The sequence below is a fragment of the Polypterus senegalus genome, chromosome 7, assembly GCF_016835505.1.
Source record: "Polypterus senegalus isolate Bchr_013 chromosome 7, ASM1683550v1, whole genome shotgun sequence".
NCBI lineage: Eukaryota > Metazoa > Chordata > Cladistia > Polypteriformes > Polypteridae > Polypterus > Polypterus senegalus.
Window position 1 is genome coordinate 31471745 of NC_053160.1, and position 13507 is coordinate 31485251.

The window sequence follows — 13507 nt, forward strand, 5'->3', positions numbered from 1 at the left end:
TCTTGGTCACCTCCCTGACTAAGGCCCTTCTCCCCCGATCGCTCAGTTTAGATGGCCGGCCAGCTCTAGGAAGAGTCCTGGTGGTTTCTAATTTCTTCCACTTATAGATGTTGGAGGCCACTGTGCTTAATGGGACCTTCAAAGCAGCAGAAATTTTTCTGTAACCTTCCCCAGATTTGTGCCACAAGACAATCCTGTCTCGGAGGTCTACAGATAATTCCTTTGACTTCATGCTTGGTTTGTGCTCTGACATGAACTGTCAACCGTGGGACCTTATATAGACAGTTGTGTGCCTTTCCAAATCATGTCCAATCCACTGAATTTACCACAGGTGGACTCCAACTAAGCTGCAGAAGCATCTCAAGGATGATCAGGGAAAACAGGATGCACCTGAGCTCAATTTTGAGCTTCATGGCAAAGACTGTGAATGCTTATGTACATGTGCTTTCTCAGTTTTTTTATTTTTAATAAATTTGCAAAAACCTCAAACTTTTTTCATGTTGTCATTATGGTATGTTGTGTGTAGAATTCTGAGGAAAACTATTGAATTTAATCCATTTTGGAATAAGGCTGTAACATAACAAAATGTGGAAAAAGTGATGCGCTGTGAATACTTTCCGGATGCACTGTATGTGGGTTTAGATTTAACAAATCAAATTCCAGATCATTTACAAAGCTAATTTACAAAGCTAATTTTCCATAACCTGACATTAGCTGAAGTGATTCTGATTAGCCCTATTAGCCCCAAGTAAATCTTGAAGTTTTTTTCAATGCAAGGTGCAGAGGTAATCGTTTCACTGTGAGCTACCTAAAGATGTATAGGATTTTATTGTTGAAAGGTAAAGGAATAAGGTAGAACTTTACATATGCAGTATATATAAAAAAAAAAACGATGCATGGAACTTCCTTGTGGTCTGATGAGACCAAGGTAGACCTTTTTGTCAGTAATTCCAAAAGATAGGTCATATGTCATGGGTTAATATTCTTACAGATACAGACAGAGTGCTCTGAAACTCTTGCATGAATGAGCTAATTGATTTGCTTGTACAGTATAAAGCCAAAACAGCTTGTCGCCCTAAGAACAAAGTTGTTTCTATCGATCATCACGGCATGATGATGATGTGGGGCTGGTCCTCTTCAGTGAAGAATAGGGACCCTAGTCCATATACATAGGGGGTTTTCAATTTCAGCCATGGAAAGTAGCACTGTCTTCAGGTTTTTGTCCCTACATAAGCACAGAACAAAAAATCTATAGCCAGGGGTGAACTTGAGAACCCCTGGTATAGAGTGTAAAATATATATTTTAGAGCAGATTCTGTTGCCATTTTCTCAAAAACTGAAGTTTACATTTCAATACTCATTCCAAGGAATAACTTGAAAAATAAGATCAATTTCTTGAAATAGCTCAGTCAAGAGTCTGAAACTCATTCCTGTACAAAATGGTCTTGCCCAAAGTGGCCTGTAGACACGAGATTCCCTTGTAATTTTACTCAGGTTGAAGTCATTTGCAAAGATAACACAGACTTATCCAAAAGTCCTCATACATACAGGATGTATAAGGATTAATTCTGAGGGTTTTATTATTAGTATTATTATTCTTTCTAAATATGATCAGTTCTTTACTTAAAGGTTGTTTGGTTAAAAGGTTCTACTAAAGTTGGAAGGTCTAACTTGATTTGCATTGATTTTAGCTTTTACATCAAACAGCTAGAATGTCAGTAAGAGTCAGTAGACTTTTGGCATTCACTGAATATTCTGTAGGGTGGCACAGTGATGTTAGCATGGCTATATCATAGATCCTGTTTTCCCCTGTGTCCTCTGGTCTTCTCTCCTATATTCCCAAAAATGTGCATATTGGGTTAATTGATGAGTCCAAGTTATCCTAGTGTCAGTGTGTGTGTGTATTAAGGGTAAGTTCCAGAGAGGGCCCTGCAATGTACTTGACACGCTGTCCGTTCTGTTTACAGTATTATTGCTGTAAACTAACAGCTTTAAGTTGGTAAGTTCTTTGTAATTGCAACTTGCCTGCTAATGTCCCCTATTTTTTATGCATTATTTTATTTAACTGTGTCTTACATTTTCAGGAAAAGGCAATAATGGAGCAAGAACAAAAAGACTTAGAAAAAACAGATGAGGAGGGTAAGTGTTTAGAATTATTTAGCCAAATATAAATTATACAGGGAAAAGGTTTGATTTCAGACTGTTAATATGAATATTTTACTTTATGTATATTCAGCAGTGCCCTGAATATATATTAACCCTCTCCAGCAATTGATTATAGCATTTGTAAGCTGCTGAATCCAAACGATATCAGAAAATACAAGACTTAACTGTGAAAAACTGCATTGGATTTAAAAGGAAACTTGAACAAATCATCAGACTTTGCAGATACTAGTAAAGAAAAAATAAAATTAGAAACCTATAGCATACTGAAATAAACCATAACGAGAAGTGCAGTTGCCTGTGTTGATTTTTGCATTAGTACAATGCACAAGTAAGGTCAACAGCTAAATAGGTTACTTAATCTGTAGCCTTTTGTGTACAAGAGATGGGTAACCACAGTTTTTTAATATTTAAAAGAGTTACTATACAATTTCAAGGTTTCTTTAGTTATAATGGTGGCCTCATTTTTAAGAGCCTTCGTGCCTGTATTGTTAGTTGGTCAGCTTTCTGATTATGCCTGTTCATTTAAAAAAAAAAAAAAAACTGCAACAGAAAATGCTAAAGTGTAGATTTTAATCATTATGGATATGCCCATTTTAACTTAGAAACCTCAAATCAGATATATGGTTATCTCAGGAGTTTTGAGCTATGCTTCTCTTATGATTGCTTTGGACCATGGCATTGTTAATTATTGAAGGATACTGCATCTGTTTTATTCTCTCTGAGAAAGAAGGATCTTACCTCTTCTTTAAAGGAATATTCAACCCTAAAATTATGTTTTTCATTTTTGTATGTTTCTTACTCCATGTTGTTTGTAGTGATGGTCAAGAAAATTTTTTATTTTCGTGTTTTTATTCAGAATGGAGATAGCGTGTTTTTTGATATAATAGGGGTCTATGGTGACCAACAGTGAACAACAGCTAATAGTATTAAAAATGTCCATGAAAAAATGGGATGTTACTCATGTTGCATGTCAAGTCATTCAGTCATATATGCGCACAACATCCCAAACATGACTGACTGGCTTTTTTTTGCTGCTGTCTTATTAAGGTGGCTTGGGCTAGTCAGATAAATATTTTTATTGTCTCTCTATTATAAAAAAAAATCTTGAAAGGCTTCAAAGGAGATGATACGTGATTTTCTCAGAGACACTTTAATGTCCCATGCGAGACAAGGCAGTGAGACAAAAGGATAGCTGCTGCACAGGCTTTTAAATGATCGACACGCAGTGCAACAAGCAGAACATACAGCAAGGCAGCAGCAGCAGCAGCAAGACAGCAGCTGATCTGACTGCATCTCCTTAGCGTGCATTCAACCCCCAGTTTTCACAACAGGAGCAGCAGAGACACGAAGTGGCTGGCACACAGTGCGCCCCAGGGTGTGAGTAGGTGGGAGATCGAAGGGAGCAGGGTGCATAGCCCCCTAGTTTTTAAAATTTATATGTCCCCAATATATAGAAGTATTTCGATTTTTTCAAATATAATGTGTAAGAAGGATATATAAGTAAAACAAAATTTTCATTACAACGAAGTATTTTTATGGTCCCGACAATTTCCCCATATGACGCCAGTATGTACGATGTACATTCAGCAGATACTTTCATTACAACAAAGTGCCTAAAAGACCTTGAAATGCCTGAATGAATTATCCACAGAGCAGTTAGTTCTATGGCCGCAGCTCAGTTGTGCACAACGATCCCCCAAACAGAAACATTGTAATTTTTTTTTTGTTTCTTCAGACTTTCCTCGTACTGTTTTGACTTTTTGTTTCTTGCAGTTTTCAGTGATACCTTTTGCTTATTGCTCATCAACATTTGAAAAACATCCATTGGAATTTAACTCATTGTCACCCTCCTATAGAAACGGCAGACACGAAAAAACGATAACTGTTCATATTAGAAAAAAAAAAACTTTACATTTTTGCAGCTCTTGACTGCGGCCAAAAGAAAAAAGACGTTGCTGGTGAATTTGGAATTTCGCCATCGACGCTGTCAACTTTCATATGTCAACATATGTGAACTGCTGCATTTGAAGACGTCGAGCTAGCAGTTTTATGTGGTTCAGTGATGCTCAAGAAACATTCCTATTAATGCAGCACTCATTCAAGAAAATGTGAGGTTTGTAAACTCTCTTGGGACCTCCCCCAACTAGACAGCATGCTGAAAAGCGTCCTGAAGTCCAAACTCTGCATCTGTGGAAGACTGTTTATCTGTTGCCGGAGCAACAGCCAGCTCAAAGTTGTGCTGAGTCTCTCAGCTATGCTGCCCACCAAAGCAAACAGAAAAGATATCGATGGGTGATATGCAAGGAACGTTTCTCAATGCAGGCAACAGGATTACTTGATTACTGATCTGGCCACGACCCTGCCTGACTGCTACGTCTGTGTATAGTAGAGTGGCAGATCACGCTACAATAAATAAGTGTGCCGTTCCTGTTTCAAGCTGAATAAAGCTGGTTTTGCTAAAGTACTGAGACTCAGACTTGTGTTTTGGGGGTGCAAGTAAGAGACTTCTAGTGTGACCCCGATCTTTTATGATTTGCTTCTGTGGCAATTCACTGCAATGCTATGAGCCTGTTTTTGCCCTGCCCCAGCAACGGACAAACAGTCTTCCACAGACGCTGCAATCGCGCTTCGGGACGCACTTCAGTGTGTTGTTCCCATTGGGTGGGGAGTGAGGGGGGGTCTCAAAAGAGTTCAGAAACCTCACAATGTGAAGAACAAAAAGGATGATTCAGCTCCTGATTGATAACTGTGCTGCCTGCAACATGCTTCCACATTTAACTAATGTTCGTGTTGAATTCCTCCCACCCAATTGTACAGCAGTGCTTCAGCCATTGGATTTGGGCATTATTCGCACCCTGAAAGTGTATTACGACAAGGAAATGCTGAGAAAAATTCTCGTCCGCATAACTTGTAGGCAGGAAGAGATTAAAATTAACTCGAAAGAAGCTATTGAAATGATTGCAAATGCTTGGGCGCAAGTTAAAGAAAGCACTATAGTAACAAATACAGAATCTCATTACAATTAAATTTTCGTTACAACAAAATATTTTTTAGGTCCCTGGGAGTTCGTTGTAACGAACATTTACCTGTACTTTCTATTCTTGAAGGTGAATCTTACCAAGTTGTATTTGGCAAACCTCTTGTAGCAGATGGCAAGAAGCATATTTCCTCATTGAAATGTAGGTTAAAGTAGTCCTAAATTTTAACATATTTATCATTATATATATAATATTTATTTTTTTCATTCTTTTATAGAGGTAGCAGCTAATAGAACTAGCACTATCTGCTTGAAAAACAAATCCACCTTCTGTAGTAGGTTCTTTTTGTGCTTCTTGCTGTTACAGATGAATTCAATAGGTAAACTAGTTCAGAAAGGTATCAACTATTTAAAATAGCAAACACAAAGAGGTGCCTTAAGGGACTGGCTAGTTGTACATATGCTGCAGCAACTTCCTTAGGTGTCTGACTGGTGGGACAAGGAGGTTCTTGTGCAAGTGACGCACCTGCTGAAAGGGACCTTGATCTGCACTCATTTTGATCTTTTACCTTCTACTTTCACTAATCTGTATAAATCTCCTTTCATATCCTCCCTTCATTGACAAGTGACAGGTTTAGTGTTAACCATCAATTAACCGTCAGTGTGGACTGTCCATAACTGAAGACCAAGTAAGGAGACAACAGAGGAGGCTACACACAGGAAAAGCTGCGGTAGCAAATGGAGTCAGTCTTTGAGTTCTTAGAGCCTGTGTAGACCAACTTTGTAGTGTCCTCTGTCACTTGTTCAATCTGTCTCTAAGGCTTCAGAAAGTGCCACTGCTGTGTAAATATCCTACATGGCTCCTGTTCAAAAGAAGGCAGGCGCCTGCACTTGCATCTCACATAAGCTTGGTCCTAGACTATACAAGTCCTCTTGTAGACCACCTGGTCCCACTGTAGTTTGCCTATTGGACAAATATTGGAGTGGAGGATGCAATTATTTGGCTGTTCCATGAGGTTTATTCTCACTTGGACAAAGGTGGGTGCTGGGCTGTTTCATGGCCCTGGAACCCCTGTAGATTTTTTTCTCCTGCCTGCTGGAGTTTTTTTTTTTTTTTCTGTTCTCCCTGGCCATCAATCCGGACTTTATTCTTTGTTAATTCGTATTGCCTAATTTTTATGTTTTTTTCTTTTGTCATCTTGTAAAGCACTTTGAGCCACATCATTTGTATGAAAACGTGCTATACAAATAAATGTTGTTTTTGCGGGGTGGATTATGTTTTTTTCCAATACCATCCAGCCATCTCTCTTAAGGGGTAAACTAAGAGATATGCAGGTGGATGAGCCTATCCTTGAAATCTTCTATAACTCTGTGATGGCCAGTTCAATTTTCTATGCTGTAGAGTGCTGGGCTGGTAACATGAATCCTAGAAAGGCCCACCGAATCAACAGGCTAATTTAAAAAGGCAGGCTCAGTTATAGAACACGCTCTGGGCCCTTGGGAGTGGTAGTGAAGGAGGGAACTAAAACAAAATGGAGTGCCATTATGAACAATTGTGTACATCCTCTCTGAGACACACTAACACTGAATATTTTCAGCCAACTTATACAGCAGAAGTGTATCAAGAAACAGTACAGGGGCTTCTTCACACCAACAGCAATGCACCTGCATAATGCCTCAGTGTGACAGGGATTGTCAAGTCAGAAGATTTCTTTCTTTTGCATTTTCTTGCTTTATAGTCATTTCAGTGTATGTTCAGACCAAAGTGTGTGTGTATTTATTTAGTTAGTTAACTATCTATTTATGTATTTATTTATTTATTTAAAGAGCTTCTGTAATAAGCCAAATTGCCCTGGGGGACAAATAAAGTTCTATCTATCTAAATTCAAGTAACACAAAGGTGTATGATGAAGCAAATTATATATGGTAATTTTGTTATTGAGCCTGCTGTTTGAGTAGTGATAGGTGATTATTCCACCATTTTCCACTGCAACAGTTTTTTACAGTCTTTTCATATTGTGAATACTGTAAGATTGCTTTATATATATACTGTATATTTTAAATAAACTTTTTTTTTTTTTTTTTTACTTTTTAGCCAAACCTGAGGACATACCAGTTTCTAGACGTACAAGGAGCAATCAGTATAAGCGTAAAAAACTGAGAGAACCGGTGCCAGAAGTGGATGAAGAGATTCCTGAAATAACTGTACACCATTCACCAGTTTTAAATGCTATAAACAGGTAACAAAGAATTAAAAAAAATGACATTGTGAATCAGTGTAATGAAACTATTGTTTTTCTCAGAGACAGGAAAAAAACTCAATTGGTATTCTGCTAGAGAGCAGGTACAAGTTTTTTAGGGTGCACATGCTCCCTGAAAAGTACATTTTTTTTATTTCTCCACTAAATGACAGCCCAAAACACACCACACAAACCTAAGAGCAAATAGAAATGAGCAAAATACAAGAACATTGCAGAGAAATAGCAGCTTGACTTTTGTTTTGTGTGTTTTTGAATCGTTATCCTCTTAAAGGCACTCCTGCATTCTACTCAAGTATTCTGTGGTACTTAGTGGGATGTATTGTTGACTGAATGACAACAAGCTTCCAGAACCCAAAACCATAAAACATCTCCAAACCATGGAGTTTCTTTGCATAAGCTTTACAGCTATTAGGAAGTTCTTCGATTCAGGAGAAGTGTTTAGTTTGTGCAAAATATGACATCTGCCATTTCTGCAGAATAACTCCAAATTTGACTTCCCTTTCCAGGGTATATCTCAGTCATATTTTGTGTTTGTAGCTCTTCTAACAGTTTTCAGTTGTATATTTGTGCACTTTTCCCGAATTCACAAGTAGATAAACTTTGTGCCATGTTTTTCAGAGAGTTAATGTGTTGGATGTCGGAAAATGTTTAGATCCATTGAAATTAACCTGGAGTTATTGCAAAATTGTTTGTTTGTTTGTATTGCAAAATTGATTGATTATTTGATTAGTCAACTCTAGTATTGAGTGTGATAATATGCTCTTGGTAGACTTAATAGTGATTTACTGTACTGTACATATTTGTCCCCAAGGGAAGTTAATTAATTTTACAATATTGTAATAGAGGCTTGTACTTGTCAGTATTTCATTAGTAATATTGTTTAAATAGGTGTTTTGTTCCACTTAATTATATACATGTAGCTAACATGACTCCTAGAATGAAATAGAGCTAATGTATAGCATTACTTATTTTTGTATAACTGCACATTGTATTATAATAAGTATTATATTTTTGTAACAGTGTAATGACCAGTGTAATTATTGCTACTACTAAATGGTGTTTTTACCAAGGTCAGAGGTTGATATTAGGGAAGATGCAACTGAAATCCCCATATTGGAAGATGTACCTCAAATAAACGAAAGTGAACTTGAACACGAGGAATCACAGGTTGATGATCATGAACAGAATCAAAGCATGGTAAGCAAATGGCTGTAATCTAAGAAAAGTAAGAGTTTATTCTTAGTTTGGATTTATTCTTTAGCAAAATAAAATAATGGTTTTAATATCTAGTTCTGATTCATTACGTACTGCATACCTTATTTTGATTTGCCACTGTTTGCATTTGTTAATAGCACAGACATTATGACTTATGTAAGGAAATGTATTGTTTCTTTTATGTAATTAAAAACTTTGAATCCATTATTACGATGTATAATCTTTACATTTTTTCTGAGTTTAATACATTTTTTGGGTGACTTATCAAGATGTACAGTAAATATCTTTCATCAAGGACATGCCCCCAGAAATTGCATTGCTTGAGTTCACCACCATGACGGTGTTTAAACTGACATTGCACATCAAACAATGTTCAACTTTGACAATACTTTCAAAAGGCTTTTTGTGTGTGCTTACTTTATAGATTCCATTGTATTTTGAATTACATGATAGCCTCTTGAGAATTTGTTTGTGGTTAATTATTGTTTGACTTCTGGTTCTCAGCTGCAGCTGGTGTCTTGACATTTTTTTTATTACCCAACTACAGTTAGGTCTATAAGTATTTGGATAGTGATATGCTGAGAAATGGCTGTCATTCCAAAACGGCTCATACAATAATTTTAGTAAACCCCTTAAATTAAAGCTGAAAGTCTACACTAAAGTCACATAATGATTGCTTTGTTTCAAATCCATTGTGGTGGTGTATAGAGCCAAAATTATGAAAATGGTGTCACTCTCCAAATACACAAGAGGAAATACTGTGAAACTCTGGCTTATAAAGAGACAATGTCCCACCAGAATCTTTTTAAAAGAGGATTTATTAACAAAAATTGCAAAAATAACAAAATTCTCAAAAAAATAACAGAAAACAAGAGGAAAAAGTTATTGCCTAAAAGGCAATGCATAGCAAACAAGTCCCAATACAAAAAACAGAAATCTGTGACAATAATGCTCTGTGGAGCACAAACGTAAAATGGAATTGCCTATAACAAGCAGGTAATTCAAATCAAACAAGTCTCAATACAGATTCCAATAGCAAACTCAAAACAGAGAGCAGCAAGTCGAAAAAATCCAGAAAATGACAAAGCAGATTGAACTTACAAAAAATACAAGAATTCGCCACTCCTAAGCAAATTTGACAAAGTGCCAGGAAGTGTGGATGACCCTCCAGATTTACAGGGCAGAAAGCAGTTCATGCTGGTGATTGACATGTGGCCCCACTTCTAGGGGAACCACCCACAAAACACATGAAACATAACAAAGACAGTTTATACACATAGACAAAACCAAAAATAAAGAATGATGCACATAATCAACATAACTTAAAGAATCAAGAATGAACAAAAGAGACATAAAACATGAATTTATCTCTAGCCAAGGAGTATTGGCTCTGGCTGAGACATGACACCCACAAAATAAAGGGAATATCAGTGATATTTTACACATATTAGCATAAAAGCTAACTGGAGTAAAAGGTAACACTTTAGTTTAGGTATTGCAAAAATGCATCTATTACTCATTTACTCTTATGCAACAAGACCTTAACAAAGTCTTCTTTTTTCGTCTTCATTACGCTTATAAAACATCAGTAGATCAGCTATTCATCTCTGTGCAGAGTGGCGTATTGACATGATGATAAAATTACTTGTTAATATGAAGGATTCACAGGTCTTCTACAAAATATGTAATATCAAGAGAAATGTGTCCTCTGTTAAGCCACCTCAGACCACTCCAAAGTGAAATTTTGTTAGTAGGTCACATTGCAGAGATGAATAAACACTTGACTGATGCTTTGAAAGTGTAAGTGAAATCTTTTTTAAAGTCTTATTACTTAAGAGTAAACAATGCCTTTTTGCAGTACTTAAACTGATGTGTTACTGAATAACATTTACAGGTATTTCATGATTAGTCAAATAATAATTTAACAGAACAAGGTTATAAAAATACCAGAAACCAATGAAGAATATTGAAAGGAACACAAAGAAGACGAGAAGCAGTTTTAATGGGGGGATCAGGGAAGAACCATGTCTTGAATGTCTTGAACATAAAACTTTCAATACTTTTTTGTGGTTAATTGGATGGAGTGCAGTGAACTATGTAAAACTAAATTACAGTAGCTTAGTATATGAGTCAGGCAAACTCTGCATGCTTTTTAGCGTGTATGATTTGATGCCGTTCCAGTGCTGAAATGCTTTTAACTAGAGTTGCATAATACATGTGTGCTTTATACATATGTGTGTATACTTATTTTCATTGTTGATCAGCAAAATATATGGTACATGACTTATGCTTGATAGAGTGACTTTAATATTTTAGTAGCTTTGAAAAAAGCATATCATGTTTGATTGATTGCCCATTATTATTTATCCTTGTTTTTATGTTTCTGCTGCTGTGTGCAACTGAATTTCCCCTTGGGATTAATAAAGTTTATCTAATCTAAAACACACTTTACCTGCTTTTCTAATATATGTATTTTGTACTATTTATTCAAATTTTAGGAACCAGAGGTATTTAAAAATTCTGATATGGAACCAGTTAATGGTGAACTGACAGATGACTTGACCCAGACGTCTCTGGTGGCTGAGAGATCAGCTATTGAAGTATCACATACAGAGACAAATATTCAATCTGATAATAGTCTCACAGATATTGCTGTTGTCCTTGACAAAGAGACTGCTAATGATCTGCTAGAAGATGATGCAGAAGAAAAGGTGTGCAATTATAGTTTTCCTCTGGGGTTTATAGCTCATTAGTATTTCTGTGCTAAAAATGCTTAGTTTTTGAGAAAAATGCCAGTAATTAATTTGCTTTTTTGCACTTCTTTTAAACACTTGGAATGCTAACAATATATTTCATGATTCTACTACTGAACTGTATATCAGAGAATATCATACATTTAATAAGTTTATACTAAGCATTTATTTTTTCAAAAGAAGTTACCGTTTAAGGTAGAAAGCACTATATTATTTATTATTGTTTGTTTGGCTAATGCTTTTATTTGGTAAAACAGAATAAAGTTAACATTTACCAGAATGTAACAGGGTTGGTAATGTGCAGAAGTTTTAGTGCTGTAGTTCTCACTAATCATGTTCATAAATTAGTCAACAGTATGTTGAGAGCAGATTGGATTTCTAGCATTTTCTGCCAATCTTTTGTAAAGTAGAGGGGTAGAACAGACCAAAAATGGCTATGTAGATTTGTACATGAGGATCCACATATATCCACATAGTCATTCTAATACTTAATAAAGAGGAGTCTATGAGGAGCTGGTCAGAAGGGAGTTGGAGCTGGACTTGAAACCTGTAAAAGAAGAATGGTAAAACAAGAAAAGTTCTATATAGAAGTCATAACAGAAAATGTGAAAAATTAAAATTACTTAGAGGAAAAACATCAATGCAGATCAAAGAGGTCTCAAGATTGATTGTTTAACAACACAAGTAGAGACTTCTGATTTAAAAACAGGGTGCTGTCCCATAGAATACGGAAAAGATTGATCAGATAGGTAGGGCTTAAGCAAGTTCTGTGCAGAACTCCTAATTCTGAGTTCAAAAAGATGAATGCAGTAGATGAAATATAGTTGAAAAAAGCTAGTGGCAGTTGGAAAATGATAGGGACAAAGTAGACAGAACAAGCTCACACAGAAAACCGAGTATTTAATTACTGAAAATAGAGGGGTTTGGTAGAATGGTAGAATCTGGGGAAATGGTAGTGAACAGTGTGCATAAAGGCTTTTTGGCAGCGATCACAGAAGGGAAACTAGGTAGTAGATCTAAATAGCAATGTGTGCATGTATACAGATGGAGATATATACATACATACATATATAATATTTATATATGTATATATTTATACAAATATAGAGAGACAGAAGTCACTCCCCACTATTACAATTAGAGATGTAGTAGGATTATTTGGAGGAAAATGTTAAGGCAGTGATCATCAGAAATTTGTTATATTCTGACTGGAATATTTAAGAACACTTTTTGGTAGAAATATTATACAAATCTGAAAAAAATAGTGAGTTTGTATGTGTCTTTAATAAGTAACTATATGTATTTTTTAGGGTACTGCAAGTACTGCTGAAACTGAAGAGATACAGGAGTCTGACAATCTGGTTGCACTTGGAGAAGAATCATTAACTGTTGTTGAAAATGAAATACAGGGAACTGTTGAACATGCCCCTCCACAAAGCTCTGCTGATGTTGCATCAGAACCCTGTGGCAAATCCACTGAGGAACAGCTTATGAACTTGATGGATAAATCTGAACCTGAAGATGCTGCAGAAAATATACCTTCTACAGAGACAAAACCTAACAGTAAACCAAGCTTAATTGGAGTTGACTTGCAATCCAGTGATACAGAACAAGAATTAATTCAGGACCTCAGTCAAAATACCTTGTTGTTGGTAGAGATAAAAGATGTGTCTTTTCAGCCATTGCTGGAAGAAGAGAAGAGCCAACCAGAAGAATCTGCTGAGGAGCAAGAGGAGTTACCCCTTCAGGAAATGGAGTTGCCCATAAAGAAAAAAACTATTGAGAGTAGCTCAGAAGAAGCTGAAATTGAGCCTCCTGTTGTAGACCGTAGAAATTTAAGGAGAAAATCTAAAGTGGCCCGAGGTCCAGCTAAAAAAAGAGGCAAGATTGCCTCCTAAATAAAATCCATAAGAAGCTGAAACAAGAAAGAGTAACATACGGCAAAATTTGCCAGAGATATTTTTTGTTATTTCATTTATATAACTCCAAAATAACTTTTTTTAAATAAATTGATTTTTAACTAGATGTTTAAAAAGGGACTTTAATGTGAAAAAGTATTCCCTTTCAAAAAGTCATTTTATATTTTGAGTAAATCTGACAATTGAAGTATTTAATAAATCAAGGTATTTTAATGA

General features: G+C 36.0%; 1 protein-coding gene across 3 annotated transcripts in view; it reads left to right on the plus strand.

Annotated features, from left to right (window-relative positions):
- fam169ab (family with sequence similarity 169 member Ab) overlaps nucleotides 1-13507 on the plus strand; it is a 124891-nt gene extending 111384 nt beyond the window's left edge. For all 3 annotated transcript variants that reach the window (XM_039758431.1, XM_039758432.1, XM_039758433.1), the window contains exons 9-13: nucleotides 2085-2139; nucleotides 7239-7383; nucleotides 8475-8601; nucleotides 11118-11330; nucleotides 12683-13507. In XM_039758431.1, the coding sequence (XP_039614365.1) occupies nucleotides 2085-2139; nucleotides 7239-7383; nucleotides 8475-8601; nucleotides 11118-11330; nucleotides 12683-13270 (1128 nt within the window). In that variant the 3' untranslated portion in view covers nucleotides 13271-13507. The remainder of the gene's footprint in view (nucleotides 1-2084; nucleotides 2140-7238; nucleotides 7384-8474; nucleotides 8602-11117; nucleotides 11331-12682) is intronic.